Below are 15,048 nucleotides of genomic sequence, written 5' to 3'. Positions count from 1 at the left end.
TGCATGTTCAGGGGCATGGAGACAGCTCATTGTCCTACGGCGCGACTTTCCGCGGAGTGCCACACACAGCAAAACCAATTGCCGATAGCATGCCAACATGTTGCTCCTCAACGGGGTCCGGGGCTGAACATACAGCGTTCATGGTGCGAGTACCTGCCAGCCAGGTGCGGTGTTCACACATGAACCCTCACCAGGGGAAGAACAAATTCATCCCGCGCCAGGCGCCCCCTTTACTTCATAGTCTGCTGCTGCGCCCTTTCACCTCTCCTTGACAATAACGCATCCCTGTATTCTTTATGCGTATCTCGCCGCTGACGATATATAGTTGCTGCATATAATAATCAACGGGTGATGGAAGTGTTATTGCCGCAGCAGAGGCACAGAACCCTAGGAAGGAATGGGAGGAGAGAGCTTGAAAAAACAGGAAAGCATAGAGCAGGATGACCCAGATGACGATCCGCACGTCTCAGTCATCACCATCGTCTAAATACAAGACTGCGTCTGCTGACCGAGCGCCAGGGGCCCAACATTCTCCTCCTACACAACAGAAATTTTCGCCCGTTCCATTATGCCTTATGTCCCCACACATATACCGCCCCATCCACACACACACACACACGTACACGTCTACTCACGCAAATGGTGGGGACGGCCACAGGCCTATCCCGACTGGCGTGTGCTGCAGCTGCGGTTCGCCTCCGCCGCGCGTGGGGCCGCGCGTGGCGAGTGCATCGTTCATGGCATTCGCCTGCTCCCTGTCGATAACGTCGCCGGCGAGGGTGCCACCACTTCCGGTGCCGCCGCCATGGCCACGACCACAACTTTCCCTACCACGATCGGTAGCGATGGTGCAGTGGTAGCAGCATCTCCCGCTCCGTCTTCGTTTCTTGCTGATGGTAGGACTTGTGCTGTGGAGACAGGGATGCCATGGCCTGAGCGCCAGCTGGCACCGGATGCGAAAAATCCCGTCGCAGCGAGCATGTCGGAGCCGCAGCCTGAACCGCCACCAGAGGTGCACAGCGCGCCAGCTGAAGGATCTCCCGCTGCTAGCGGCAGAAACCGCTCTGGAACCACACATCCGCCGTACAGTTCCGCGGAGGCAACAGTGGCGGCATCAGCTCAGCCGCCACCGTCACCGCTGTCCAGCAGCGCGTCTGCTTGTGGCCCAGCTGAGGCAGTGGCGGGGGCAGCCATGGCTGCAGCAACCGGGAGCAGCGACCCGTGGGACGGTGGTACGGTGGGCTCAAAAAGCCAGCCGGTGGGCTCCCAGATGCAGCAGTTGCGGGAGCTGTTACAGCGAGCGGCTGCTAGTGGTAGGTAGTAAAGAGGCCGTAATGAGGAAAAGCACCTAACCACCAGCTCTAGTCTGTCCGAGCAGGTTGAGGTGAAGCGTGAATGATGAAGTAGAGGGGTATGCGCCTTCCGGGGGATGTTGTCGTCCATCTGAACTGAGGGGATTAGGGGAGGGTTATTAGCGGCGGATGGTTCTGTAAAGGTCATGGTATTGTCGTGGACGGCTGCACTGTGTTGTGCCGTAGCGGGATGCCGTATTGTCGATGCCGACGGCTCATCCTTCAAACCGGCCTTTTCCAACTTGAGTTGATGCCCAGTTCCCTCGCCTTCCCCACACGTCTGCGTGCCATACGGCTTACAGTACCACCGCCGCTGACTCCGCTCGGACCGGCCCATGCCGGCACCAACACCACCAGCCCTGCCTCCGGTCCCACCGCCTCCGCTTACCTTGGTGCTGCCGCCGGCGCCTCCGGTACGACCGGTACGACGGCGGCTGTACCATCGGCGGCAAGGGCCAACCTAGGCCTGGCGGCGACATTGGCTCGGTCTCTGTTGCAGGCCTCGGCTCAATCCCAGACCCATGGGTCTTCGGCCTGCAGTGCAACGCAGCTTGCGCCAGCAGCAACAACGCTGCTGCCACCGAAATCGCAGGCCGGAGGCTTGCCGCAGGGGCCCTCACAGCCGCTACCACCACCGCCTTCGTCAATGTCGTCTTGGCCGCTAGGGCCCGGGGGCCTGCCGCTGCAGGGAGTCTCGCTGGCGGCCGCAGCCGCCCAGCTGTCGGAGGTGTGTGACCGGGTGCGGCGCATTGAGGACCACCTGCTGGGACGACCCGTGGGTCAGTGGGGCGGACGCGACGGGGTGGGCGGGGATGGCGCTGCTCCGAGTGTATCACATGGGGCCCGCGGCCAAGGCGCTTGCGGCCAAGATGGACAAGAGACAGAGCTGCACTCGCAGACACATGCAGCAGTGCAGCCGCAGAGACAGCTGCAGCCACAGGCGCAGATGCCGACACAGCTGCAGCAGCAGCAGCAGTTGGTCCCCGTGGCGCTAGTCGAGCAGCTGCTAGTTGTGTTGCCCTCCTTGTCTGCCTCTATGTCCAAGTTAGAGGGCGCGGTGATGCAGCAAAGCGAGATGCTGGCGGAGCTAAGCCGACAGGTGGCAGAGGTGCGGCACCGACTGGATTCCGGCGGTAAAGACAGCGGCTCCGCCACCTCTGTCTTGGGCTTGGAGGCTGCCTAGCTTGCAAACCTGCAGTGCAGCTGGCGCAACCAGCTGTTTCCGACAAAGACGTTCCGCACCCTTTGGATTTACACAGACAAGACTTAGGAGGTTTTGTTGGTCTGTGTTTCTGGCAAGATCAGACGGGCACGTGTGTATTTGTGTGCAGGGGCCATCATGGGCCTCTTGAAACAGGTTGTCTCGCATATAGTATAGAGAACATGCGCGAAGTGACCGAAAGTTGGGAGTTGGGGTTGCAGTATGTGAGCATCGTAAGGTTGCTGCAACAAACGGCGGCCATGAAGGTCTGTTTGGTTTTAGGAAACGTGAGTGTTGGTCGTCCGTCCGTCGCATATGTGCCGTCGCATATGTGCCAATAAGAAGTGTTTTGCAAATTCGCTCAAGGTTTGGTTTCGGTGCGAACTAAGAGGCCACGACCGGAGAGGCTGAAGCGTGGAGGATGTACAGGCATGGAACGGTGTATGTGTATGGCTCAAAGCAAAAGTGGATGTAACCCTTCTTCGGCAAGTGACTGCCAGGGGGGCATCGGCAGGTTTAGGGATTGCGAAAGGTTGCGCCTTATCCTTTACGCAGGGTCCTGAGGTTTCCATTAGGGTTGCAGAGCATGCTAAGTTATGCGTCTTCAGTTCAGGTTCATAGGTTCATGGCCTAGAAGCAAGGGTAAACAATCGATTAAGTACTATTTAAAGCAGAAGCCACGTATCACATGATACCCTACATGCTTTGCCTTTTTGATGATCCAATAAAATGATATTGAATAAGGAATGACAGTATCCTTGTTGTCGTCGCTTCGAACATTGTAGCATGTCTATAGGGTTGCGCCACTTACGCGTTGGGCTTATACAGCAAATCATCATTTTCCAGAATTATTTATGTATGCACGCAATAACGTTTTTATGAGACACGCCAAACTTTTTGTTCGCGTGCCGCACGTGTCGTCGTGCAAGCCCACGCTGCCGCCAATCACTTCAATTGTTGCAATCTACGACGCCACCTGCTCCATTAACACCAATATTATTGTGTTCGCGTCCTAACTTGCCTAGAGACGACGCTCCGGTGCCGCGCGGCGCATCGCACGAAAGCGACTTAGGGTTGCTCTGCCTTAGGCCCAAACTAGAGCCGTTATCCAGCAAGTATGAACACGACACTTCGTCAAGGTGCCCAAACAGGCGTGATAAGCCGTGAGACCACTGGCCGCCGGCAATTACACCTTGCAGTGCCACGCATCGGGCCATGCCGCCCGGTGGCAACCTTAGCCGCACCGCCACCGGCACCCACGCCAAGCCATGTTCCTAAAGCAGCTCCCGCACCGGCACAGGTAAGGCTTGCACCTGGGGCTGAGGCACCATTCGGAAGCCAGCTCGGAACTAATCAGCAAGTTTCGCTAGCTTTGAATACTCATGACTTCAGCAGCACTAGATATGCTGTATTTATCCTAATAATTCAAACTTGTATCCCCGCAGCTGCCCAAGCTGGAGCTGTCGGAGCTAACTGCCGTGAGCCCCCTAGACGGGTAAGAGAGCTCAACCTCTCATTCACACCCGAACCCATCCGGCGTCTACAGGCCAATCGCTGCAAACCACTCTTTATCCCCTACCTCACGCCTTCTGTAACCATTTTCGCCTCCTCCCCCGTCCCTTCTTTCCCCTCTTTCCCTCCCCCATCCCGTCGTTATTCAAGTCGCTACGGCCGTCTAAGCGCGCCGCTCCGCACCATTTTCTCCGAGTACGGCCTCATCAGGTTCCGTGTGTTGGTGGAGTGCCGGTGGCTGCAGCAGCTGTCCCGCATTCCTCCTGTGACGGAGGTCCCGCCCTTCTCCCCGGAAGCTAACCGCCTGTTGGACCGGCTGTGCACTCCGGAGGGCTTCACCCCGGAGGTGGCCATGAAGGTGAGAGGGGGGAGGGGGGCTTGGGTGTGTGTGGGGAGAGGGATTTGGGCAGAGAGCTGTTTGTTTGTTTGTGTGTGTGTTGGAAAGGAGGGCGTTGGGATGGTGGCGGGGGGAGCGGGGAATGGGCAGGGCTGTGTTCTTGTGTGTGTGTGTGTTTGTGTGTTGGGGGATGAGTAGGTGAATTTGTCAGTCAAGCGGCCAGTTAGTTGATTGGTTGGTCTGGGTCCATGTTCTTCCCAACTCTTGAATCTGTCAGTGAGTGTCGGCGGGTGATTTGGGTCCACGCAAACGGGAGCTGGAAAGCAGTTCTTTTAATGTGGGTATGTGCGTAGGTAGGTACGTAGGTATGTAAGTAAGTAAGGTTTTCAGGTTTTGGCGGGCAGGTTGGTGGACGGATGGGCGGTCATACTCGGTGTGACACATTGCCGCATTGTGGGTGAAACACGTGTGTGTGCGTGTGTGTCTGAGGATCGGTTTCGGGGCGGGGAGGGGGGGAAGACGAACCACGAGCGAGAGTGAAGCTGCTGCCAAAGAAAAGATTGCTGCGGCGGATGTGCAGGAAGCAGAACTGACCAAGGGGGGGGAAATTATGACAAATGACAAAATACGGACGCGCAGGTGTGTGGGGCTCGGGTTAGTTACTCGGTTGGGTGGTTTTCGGCGGTTGGAAGTTTGTTGGGCACGGCTTATTAGCCGCCATGGGGGTGTCGCTTTTTTCGGCAGGTCCCTCCTCTCTCCTTCCCGCGCTCTGCCCCCCTTCCCCTCCCCTTCCTCTCCTCATGCACTAATGTGGGCGTTACGGCGGTGGTGGTGGTGGTGGTGGTGGTAGTGACTGCTGTTCTGTTGCTGCTGTTGTCGCCTCCCGCTTATTCCTCTTCGCGGACGGATCGTGTTATGATGGTGGTGGTGGTAGCTAGCGGTGGGCGCTGGGGCATGGGAACGGGTCCTGATGACCCCCCTGGCTTTCAATCCCCACACGTGTCCTCATGCTCTCATCTACTGCCACTGCTGCTGCTGCCGTTATTGCCGGTTGTTACGCCGTTATGTCGTTGTTCGTTACAGGTTAAGCAGATCGAGAAGACCACCAATCACGATGTGAAGGCCGTGGAGTACGTGCTCAAGGTGGGTCGGGTGGGGGAGGTAGTGGTAGTGGGGTGGGGGCTGTCCCTGGGATGGGGACGACATTCGTATCTGTCTGTGTTGCCTTGTATCCATATACCCCCTTTTACCCCTTCCCTTATGTCCCCTCCTCCTCCTCGCCCTCCTCCCCCTCCTCGCCCTCTTCCCCCTCCTCCCCCTCCTCCCCCTCCTCCCCCTCCTCCCCCTCCTCCCCCTCCTCCCCCTCCGACACAGGGGGCCTCTGCAGCTCGGGGCACTTCCTGCTGAGTTGCATGTGTGTCCTGTGTTTAGAGATGTTTCTATCTCCCCCGTCCTTTCCTCCTCCCACCGGTTTTCCTACTTTGTTCTCCCCCCTTCTCGCCCCTTAAAGGAGCACTTCAAATCCGATCCCGAGCTGGCGGCTGTGCTGGAGTTCACCCACTTTGCATGCACTAGTGAGGTAGGGGGGTTTGGGGGGTAGCTGGCGGCGGGCGGTGAGTGAGTGGGGGTTGGCTTGGGGTTTCGTGTTCTATAGTAGTTGTTTTGGAGAGAAGCTGCCGCCGCGGTGGTTGTAATGGTAGTTGTGATGGTGGCGGTGAACCTGCGTTCTTTTGGCCCCTTCATGGTTGGAACCCCCTCACCCCGCCCGCCTAGTCCCACTCCCTTTTGCCGGGGTCCACCAGCGCGCTTGACGGGCGCCACAGCCGCCATCGCCCCCGGCTTGCCCACGACGTACCGTGTCGTATAACCCCACCTCCCCCAACCATCCCCCCACCTCCCCCAACCATCCCCCCACCTCCGTACACACACAGGACATCAACAATTTGAGCCACGCACTCATGCTCAAGGAGGCCGTACAGGAACACGTGAGTGGCCGGGACAGGGGGGAAGGGATCCTCTCGGGGTTTGGAGTGCCTCTTCGAGGGAACCGGGTACGACCGTCGTACGGAAAAACAGCAAGCCTGCATAAGCACCGCTGCAGGATAGGGTCATGTGTTTGGAGTGGACGCAGAGGTGCCGTCTGTGTGTGTTTTTTTTTTTCGATCCCCCCCTTCTCTTCCCCCGCCCCCTTCCTCCTCCTCAAGCTATAGCACTGGGCTCTCTTTGGAGACTGGGGGAATCATCATCGTAAGGAAAAGTAAAATATGCAGATACACATATGACGCAAGAGGTTTCTCCCCCTCTCAATCCCTCCCCCTCCGGGTGGATGGGACTCCGAGCCCCTAGGACTCCCTAGGGGAAGTTTTTATGAACTTTGGACGCCTTTTCCGGCAGTCCTTATTTCCGATCTCCTTGCATATGATTCCCCGGCTTTCCCTTCCCGTCGCCTCCCTTCCCCTCCCTTCCCTTCCACTCTTTCCTTGGCAGCAGCTTCACTCGTTCGTGGTTCGCGTTTTTCCCTCCCCTCCCTTCCCCCCCATCGCAGGTTCTTCCCACCATGGACAAGATCATTTCGGAGCTGTCCCGCCTGTCCGCTGAGTTTGCCCAGGTTCCCATGCTCAGTCGTACACACGGGCAAACCGCCTCGCCAACCACCATGGGCAAGGAGATGGCCGTATTCGCGTACCGCCTGCGCCGCCAACGCGACCAGCTGGCGGCGGTGCCGTACCTGGGGAAAATGGCGGGCGCAGTTGGCAACTATAACGCCCACCTGAGTGCGTATCCGGAGGTGGACTGGCAGGCGGTGGCGCAGGAGTTCGTAACGTCACTGGGTGAGTACGTCCTTGTGACTGGGATAATTCGTACTGCTGTACAATGGATGGGGATGTGTGTGTATTGGATGGGGAAGGAAACCGCCTCGTGAATCCTTTCCCCCCGCCGCCCGTGGATAGCCGAAGGTGGGGGAATGTTGGGTTTTAGGGTTTTAACTGGAGTTTTTTTTTTGGGAGCGAGGCCCCGGTTGCGAAGAGCTTTTCGTCTGGCCGAGGGCCCCGGGGTTCACTCCTGTCTGTCTGTCAGCGTCGTGTCTCATGATGAATTCGCATGCCACGTTGGACGGAGATTGAATTGAAAAGCTTATACTAGAACTCTCTATCCAGCACCGAAAAATAACCCACCTTTCCGCGCACGCTCCCCGGTGGCGGTGCCCTCAGGTCTCGAGTTCAATCCCTACGTGACCCAGATCGAGCCGCACGACTACATTGCCGAGCTGTACGGCGCCATCATCCGGTTCAACAACATCCTCATTGACTTTGACCGGGACGTGTGGGGGTACATCTCCCTTGGGTATTTCCGACAGAAGACCATTGCGGGGGAGGTGAGGAGGGTGGGCGTGGGCGTGGTGTGGTGTAGGGTAGGGTGGGGTGGGGTGGAGTAGGGTGGGGTGGGCGTGGGGGTGGGGGGCTCTGGGGGGTTGGAGGGCTGTGGGGATCATGTAGAGGGAGAACCAAGAACAGAGAAGAGTCAGGTCGCACACGCGCTTGCGGAGGATGATTTTTTGTTAATGTCGTTGATTTCGGAACGTACTGATGTGTAGAAAGTGCAACTCCCCTGACGCACGAATCCGGAGAACCGAAGACGCGTTGTTTATGCATTGAGCTCATTGGCGAATGGTAGCCAGTGGATTGGAAATCTGAGAGCCGTACCGCCACGCTCAATGAATATGATGTTACGGCCTTCGTAACCAACCTAACTGTCAACCGCTAACTGGCAACCACTAACTGTAATTGCAGGTCGGCAGCAGCACCATGCCCCATAAGGTCAACCCCATCGATTTCGAGAATTCGGAGGTAAGGGCTTGTATGTGCATGTATGTACGGTACGTGTACGGCACACGGCGACGGGTATTTTTAGGTTGCTTCGTAATTCCCTTCTTCCACCTACCCGACCTCTTAGCGCTCTCCGCCACGCGCCTAGGCCATGCCCCGTGCAGTAGTCGGCGCTGTTTCCTTGCGCTAAGCACCCCATATCCTCCCTTCATCGTTTGCATCCCCTCATCCGCCCTTCAATCCCCCTCTTCCCCCCCTCTCTTCTTTTCCCCCCAACCTCGGCCCCCCGCAGGGTAATCTGGGTATTGCCAACGCGCTCATGGACCACCTTATCCATAAATTGCCCATCTCCCGCTGGCAACGGGATCTCACCGACTCCACAGTGCTCCGAAACCTGGGTCTGGGTATCGGCCACTCGCTGCTGGCGTACGCTGCCAGCCTCAAGGGCATTTCCAAGCTGCAGATCGACAGGGCCCGTCTGGCGGCTGACCTGGACAACAGCTGGGAGGTGCTGGCAGAGCCCATTCAGACCGTGATGCGCAGGTGGGGCGGCAGGGGCAGGTGGGGCGGCAGGTGTGCGTGTCTGTGTGTGTATTTGGTGTTTGTGGAAGGGTTTTGAAGGGGGTTAAGAGGGAGAGCTGGGGCTGGGGGAGTGGGGAAAAAACACAGCCACCCGTCATGTCGGGAGGAATTCGTGTGGGGGGGGAAATGTAAGAAAGTACGGCAATTGATTCCGTGACAACATTGGAAATGAAAGTGGAGCGGTTGAGGTAAGGGCCAGAATGTACGAGGGTTCCGTTCTACGTGGCTTGGTACCGTTCGCGTGGCCTTGGGCAGCTGACACATGCCAGGGACACTCAAGCCGTGTGTTTCCGTACATGTACGATGCGTTCCCCGCCATACAGGTACGGCGTCCCGGAGCCGTACGAAAAGCTCAAGGCCTTCACCCGCGGTCAACGGGTGACGCAGGAGAGCATGATGGCGTTTGTGGACGGCATTGACGGTTTGCCGGAAGCTGCCAAAGACCAGTTGAAACAGTTAACCCCGGCCAATTACATCGGAAATGCAGCTCAGCAGGCAGCAAACCTGCAACATTATCTGTAGATAGCTGTATTTCCTATAAAAATTCGGCCTAGACGCTTCTGGGTCTGTAAGCAATAAGAAAGGGTTTCGGGACAAGGTCGAACATGCCGGGGGATGTTTTCAAAAACGATGAAGTAGAAGGACGGATTTCAGATTGAAGAGTTCTTGTCCAGGGCTTGGGCAAGTGAGCCTTTACTTGACTGGCATCGAACGTTTTGGGGCGGGCGGTTTGGGCTTTTTGGGGGGATTTTGCATTGTTGTTTTGCTCTCGGCTTCTGGCCCGGGAAGTACAGAAACTATGCGTAGCATAAGTTGTGCGTGAGTCTTACCTGCGTAGCGCGCTACGTTGGAGTAATACAGCCAAGCAAGGTGCTTTGCTGCCCGTTGTGGGCGGGAAACCGTTCAGGTGTAGACTTGCTAGGTGCGTCTGCCCGCGATGCTCCGGTCCTCTATCACCGGCAAACAGGTGGTGGTAACGGTGTGCGTGTAAGATGTGTAGAATGGTAAACAGAGGGATAATGTTAGTGGTCTGTAGGAGAGCTACTGCCGGCAAGCGAGGATGCGGAGTCTAAGATGGCAGGATGTTTAGTTGGGTCAAGGATGCGAAGTGGGTTACGGTGAAGAGGGTCGGTGGGAGATTTAGAATCTGGGATTGCGGTATTGGTGGGTAGTCCGGCCCTCGCAGCGGCTGTTGGTCCAAAGGAGATGAAGAAGACGGGTCTTGATGTCATCATCTTGACGGGTTTGGGGATTGGGATTTTACATGGTAAACCTGCTTGTTTTGTCGCAGCTGCAGTGTGACATTGCGAACCAAGGTAGGTTGTGCAGCAATGTCGTCATGTTGCACTGAAAGTCTGCATTAATATGAAGCCGCGGCAGGACGAGTGTAACAGTTCTCTCCGCTACATGGAACGTATAATATGGATATCGGATCGTCATAAACTCTTGAATACCGATGTACGATATTCGGGAAGCACTTAGCCGAGGGAAGCGCAAGTCATGTAGACTTGATAGTAGACTACTAAAAAGATCCATTAGATTTAGGTGGTGTTGAAAAACACCGGATTTTGAGCAGGTCACGCGGACGAAATTTAAGCGGACGTGAACTTGGTGACAGCCTTGGTTCCCTCGGACACAGCGTGCTTGGCCAGCTCGCCTGGCAGGACAAGGCGCACGGCAGTCTGGATTTCGCGAGACGTGACGGTCGGCTTCTTGTTGTAACGGCTAAGCTTTGAAGCCTCGGTGGCGACCTTCTCAAATATGTCGTTGATGAAGCTGTTCATGATGCTCATCGCCTTGGAGCTGATGCCGGTGTCAGGGTGCACCTGCTTCAGCACCTTATAGATGTACAGCTTGTAGGTCTCACTCTTGGCAACCTTGGCCTTCTTTTTGGACTTCTTGTCGCCATCCTCCCCACCAGCGGAAGGCTCCTTGGCGACCTTCTTAGCCGGCGCCTTCTTCTCCTTCTTCTTGGGAGCCTTCACAGCCTTGGGCTTAGCCTCAGCCTTAACCTCAGGAGCCTCAGCGGCCTGGGATGCGGGCTTCTCCTCCTTCTTCGGGGCCATATTTGACGAGTAGTAAATGAGTGGATGTTGATATTGCAGGTAACAGTAGAACTCTTGCGCTTTCAGGCGAACCATAAGGAGGTTTATACGAAGACAGGTATGGCTCACCGGGACAAGTTTCCAACGGTAACGGTCAGAAGTGGTTGGGCTCACCGGGGCAACCGCCATGCGATAAATTCCTTAAGAACCAAGAAACATGTTCGGTGTACATCCACACAGTATCTCCTTTTATCTTTTATATTATCATAAATCTGAAATGGCTGGCCGTGGCAAGGGTAAGACCGCTGGCAAGAAGGCCGTCAGCCGTAGCGCTAAGGCTGGCCTGCAGTTCCCAGTGGGCCGTATTGCGCGCTACCTCAAGAAGGGCAAGTATGCTGAGCGTATCGGTGCTGGTGCTCCCGTGTACCTGGCTGCTGTCCTGGAGTACCTCACCGCTGAGGTTCTGGAGCTGGCCGGAAACGCTGCTCGCGACAACAAGAAGAACCGCATCGTCCCACGCCATATCCAGTTGGCCATCCGCAATGACGAGGAGCTGGGCAAGCTGCTTGGCGATGTGACCATCGCGTCCGGCGGTGTGTTGCCAAACATCCATGCCGTGTTGCTGCCCAAGAAGTCCAAGGGTGGCAAGGGCGAGGAGGCTGCCTAAACAATCTGCTAAATGCTCATCCATTATATTCAACTCGGTGTTTTTCAACACCACCCAACCGTTGTATGTTGTCTCCGTCCGATGGTGTATGAATATTCACACGTTGGGCCATCTATTAAGTGCCATTTCTTCGTTTAGTATGTATGTTATTACAGGGTGGTTAACTTCGCCAGCGGCCCCCTTTCCCGGGGCAGTCCCTGCTCTCCCCTGCTAGAGGGGCACCCTAATCCGTCACCCCATCCGACTTCAGAATGTATTCGTTGGGTTCGGCAACTCACCACCAGCATCCAACCAAATCTAGCGGATCAACGGCGCATCAACTTAGTTCCTGGTCAGCTCGCAAGTTGATATTATCACGTCCTACACCGTCCATATGATGGGGGGCCACCTCCCATTTCATCACTCCTCAAATACCCGAGGAGCTGGCAGGCGGATTTGAACCCGGGTCGACTGGATCGACTGGGAGCAGAAGTCAGGCCTTAACTTCTGCCAGCCGCCTGCCTTAGTATGTATGATGTTTAGTACTTGGAAGGAGGTCGCAAGTATCCATGTTATCATATTGTCAACCACTAAGCAGTGTACATGATGGAAGATGCAAGTGAAACCACTCGGGAGGTGTCTCCCAAAAGCCGCCGAGCAGTGCCAGTCCTTAAAATGTCCAGGATGATATGCAAGGCAGTTGAAGGTAGATGAACATAATGTCAACGGTCGGCAAAAGACATGCCAACCACCTGACGATTGCGCAGCGATAGAGGTGTGGGAAGATAGAACCGTGCAAGGATAGCATTCCAGCTTCAGCCAACTTTGCGATACACAGGAGTCGCATCCCCGCAAACGGAAAAAGAAAGATAATAGCGACAGTTTGTTCTTATAGCGACAGTATATATAAGCTATAAGAATAGCGACAGTTCTTCACTAATACAAGGTACAGGTTCCGCATAAATGCAGGGGGCGTCCGTAAAGCTTCTTTATCTTTCGGAGCTTATGGCCCAGAGGTTTCCTGCCTGATCTCCTTGATTGCTAAGGCGTACGACTCCCTTGACCGTACTTTTTGATGGAGGCGATGGGGGCGGGTGAAGGGCTCATTGCGTAGAGACACGGCTGCTGCTGTCAGACACAGATTTGTTGGCGATGGTTAACGGGTTCAGGTTACATAAAGTGCGCCTATCTGTGGGAGTAGTACGGCAGGCTTGGCCCGTAGCGCCTTTGCTCTACCTTTTTCTCAACCCAAGCCTTACCCTATTGATTACAGCGGTTCTGCAGAGCGGCATCAGGTTGAGCCCGGAGGAAAGGGATATCACCAGCCCAATTCGCTGACGACATAGAGCTGGTCAGGAGGAAGCCATCCCTTCAGCCTTCGTTCAATGCATAGAAATTTACGTGAAGGCGTCAGGATAGCAACTTAAAATGGATACAGCAACTCAGCATGGTGGAACTGCTACCCATATGCCCGAGTAATGTTGAGAAGGGTGCACATCGCGGCGTGTATGAAGGTCTTCCAGATGGCGGCCACCCTAAACCTCCCCTTCGCGGACGCAAGGTTCCAACCCGAAGTAGATTGGGGGGAGCAACAGGGCAGGGTGTGGATAGGTTTCATCGCATTGCGGCACTACACATCTCGGTGTTCGGGCACACAACGCAACGGAGGTTTTGGCTTATGGATTGCATCGCATCACTTGGCATATGGAGCATGCGGGCTTACGCGCCGTCGTAGCCTTTTAAGAGGTTGAGGCGAAGGCAGGAAAATCGGTCGACCGGGAACTAGCAACTCAGGATGCGGAGCGCCGTGCTAAGGGGCTCCCCCGGAGACGTATGTCAGGACACTCTTCCATCAGGGGTTTGGGGGCCTTGCCGTTACCGTTACGTAGACAGGTGCAATCCCGTTGGGCGGGATGGGCAATCTCCTTCGTACGGCATGCTAGTGGCCGCCAATTGAATCAGCTACCATGGGTACGGGTGCTTTTGCGGTTTAGTTCGCTGGCCTGCACATTGGATTTAGCCCCATGGGACTGTCCTGACGGCACGCATGAGCGGCCCACGCTTGGACACGTATCTCTACCAGAGGTCGTTTACAGGGCGGTCACGGTGTTGGCGGTCCCTCCCCCTTGGAGGATATCGCTGATCTGCCGTTGGAACCGGACCCGTGGTGCAGCATCACCCTAAGGTTTTCCCGGGTTGCTTCCTCGCATTGAGGATAGCCCTACTCTGATGCACGCTCATCCGGGGATGGAATCTCGGCATTGAGGTCTTGTTGGGATGTTTGGGTTTGTATGTACTAGGTGACACGAAGAGTTTATACCAATGTCCTGAAGTGAGGAGTTTCTGGGGGATTTTCGCAGTCGAGTTCGCAATGGGTGGGCCACAGCTATGCAAGAACAGTGAGCAGAGTCCTCGGATCTCTTATGTACGCCAGTCTCTTCAGGTCTGTAAATTGCAGGATTACCTGGGCGCCTCTTAGCCGACGTCCCACGTCGGTGGCGGACTGCGGTTCTTAAAAGTTAAAGCCCTATATTAACCGTCTCGTCCCGGTCGCAGCAGCTTCCAGAAGTGGGCATTCTCCCATACAAGTTGCACAGCTCCTCAATGGGGGGTTAGGCTGGTGGCTGGTTGGGGGGAATTTTCAGCAATGAGGCCTAAGGGGAATTTACGGTGCGTTGGGGCACTGCATTTCAAGTTTGAAGCACGGACGAAGCCAGCTTGTTACCGCATCATTTGCTTGTACGGGATAATACTTTTAAACTCACAGCGGCCATGCCACATCTTCATGTGATGATTTTGGGATGCGGCCAAATGTGTTGAAATGTGAATGCCTCGTTTTTGCAAGCGACAGCGAAACAAGGAGTGCTGTTCAAGCATCGTGTAATGAGCTCATGCTGGCTGGTGAGGCCGTACTGGCTAAGGAGAGTGCACGATATCTCGGGTTAGTGTATGGGCCAGAACGGCCGTTTTGGGCTTGCCGCCAGCAGTTGTACGACATAGCTAGGGCAGCTATGTTCACGCTGAGTACAAATTGGATAAGCTAAAAGTTGTTTGCGCCAGATGTGAGGATGAGGTGTTTTGGTGTAGGTACGAGCAATACTGTTGTATGGTTGTCACGTGTGGGGACCGTTCATGCTAGCTTAAGGCTCAGGAGGCAGAGTGATGCGAGTAACCTTGCTGAGGGGCCCTTCGAGGCATGTCTGAAGGATGCAGCGGTGCAGCTTCAGGTATCGTTCATGCGGCAAGTGGTGGGAACTGCCAGACCAGCGCACCACCTCCTGTTTGCTGAATTGTCACGGCTACCCCTACATTACCACGTTTCCAAACAGATTGTGAGGTTTTGGAACCGTGTCCGTTTACAGCAAGGGGTATGTGGCACACCAAGTTTTGCGACAGGAGATCGCAGAGGCCCTCTCCAACCCCGAAGGGGCCGGATGGGGGACACTACTCCTCCGTTTTCGAAGTTTTCTGGGGCACGACGTATGGACAGAGGCCCCGCACGAAGTCGACGAACAAGTGGAATGGCTAATGAACAGGCCATTGCCA

General features: G+C 55.7%; 3 protein-coding genes across 3 annotated transcripts; 2 read left to right on the top strand and 1 right to left on the bottom strand.

Moving 5' to 3' along the window:
- Positions 1–89: 89 nt before the first annotated feature.
- VOLCADRAFT_87784 (uncharacterized protein) lies at positions 90–9,333 on the top strand (the record flags this gene model as incomplete). Its single annotated transcript, XM_002947504.1, has 16 exons — positions 90–164; positions 659–1,313; positions 1,655–2,079; positions 2,404–2,460; positions 3,999–4,048; positions 4,216–4,423; positions 5,486–5,577; positions 5,777–5,816; positions 5,913–5,981; positions 6,334–6,387; positions 6,948–7,233; positions 7,354–7,359; positions 7,615–7,778; positions 8,194–8,250; positions 8,522–8,772; positions 9,135–9,333. 16 exons carry the CDS (start codon positions 90–92, stop codon positions 9,331–9,333), a joined length of 2,688 nt encoding a protein of 895 aa, XP_002947550.1.
- Positions 9,334–10,403: 1,070 nt separating this feature from the next.
- hstH2B-1 (histone H2B) lies at positions 10,404–10,877 on the bottom strand (the record flags this gene model as incomplete). Its single annotated transcript, XM_002947366.1, has 1 exon — positions 10,404–10,877. One exon carries the CDS (start codon positions 10,875–10,877, stop codon positions 10,404–10,406), a length of 474 nt encoding a protein of 157 aa, XP_002947412.1.
- A 256-nt stretch (positions 10,878–11,133) lies between these two features.
- Positions 11,134–11,523, top strand: hstH2A-1 (histone H2A; the record flags this gene model as incomplete). Its single annotated transcript, XM_002947503.1, has 1 exon — positions 11,134–11,523. One exon carries the CDS (start codon positions 11,134–11,136, stop codon positions 11,521–11,523), a length of 390 nt encoding a protein of 129 aa, XP_002947549.1.
- Positions 11,524–15,048: the final 3,525 nt, after the last annotated feature.

This window comes from Volvox carteri (genome assembly GCF_000143455.1).
Source record: "Volvox carteri f. nagariensis unplaced genomic scaffold VOLCAscaffold_6, whole genome shotgun sequence".
Classification (NCBI taxonomy): Eukaryota; Viridiplantae; Chlorophyta; class Chlorophyceae; order Chlamydomonadales; family Volvocaceae; genus Volvox; species Volvox carteri.
The sequence above is the reverse complement of the archived record's forward strand: the minus strand, read 5'-3'. Positions and strand labels throughout refer to the sequence as shown.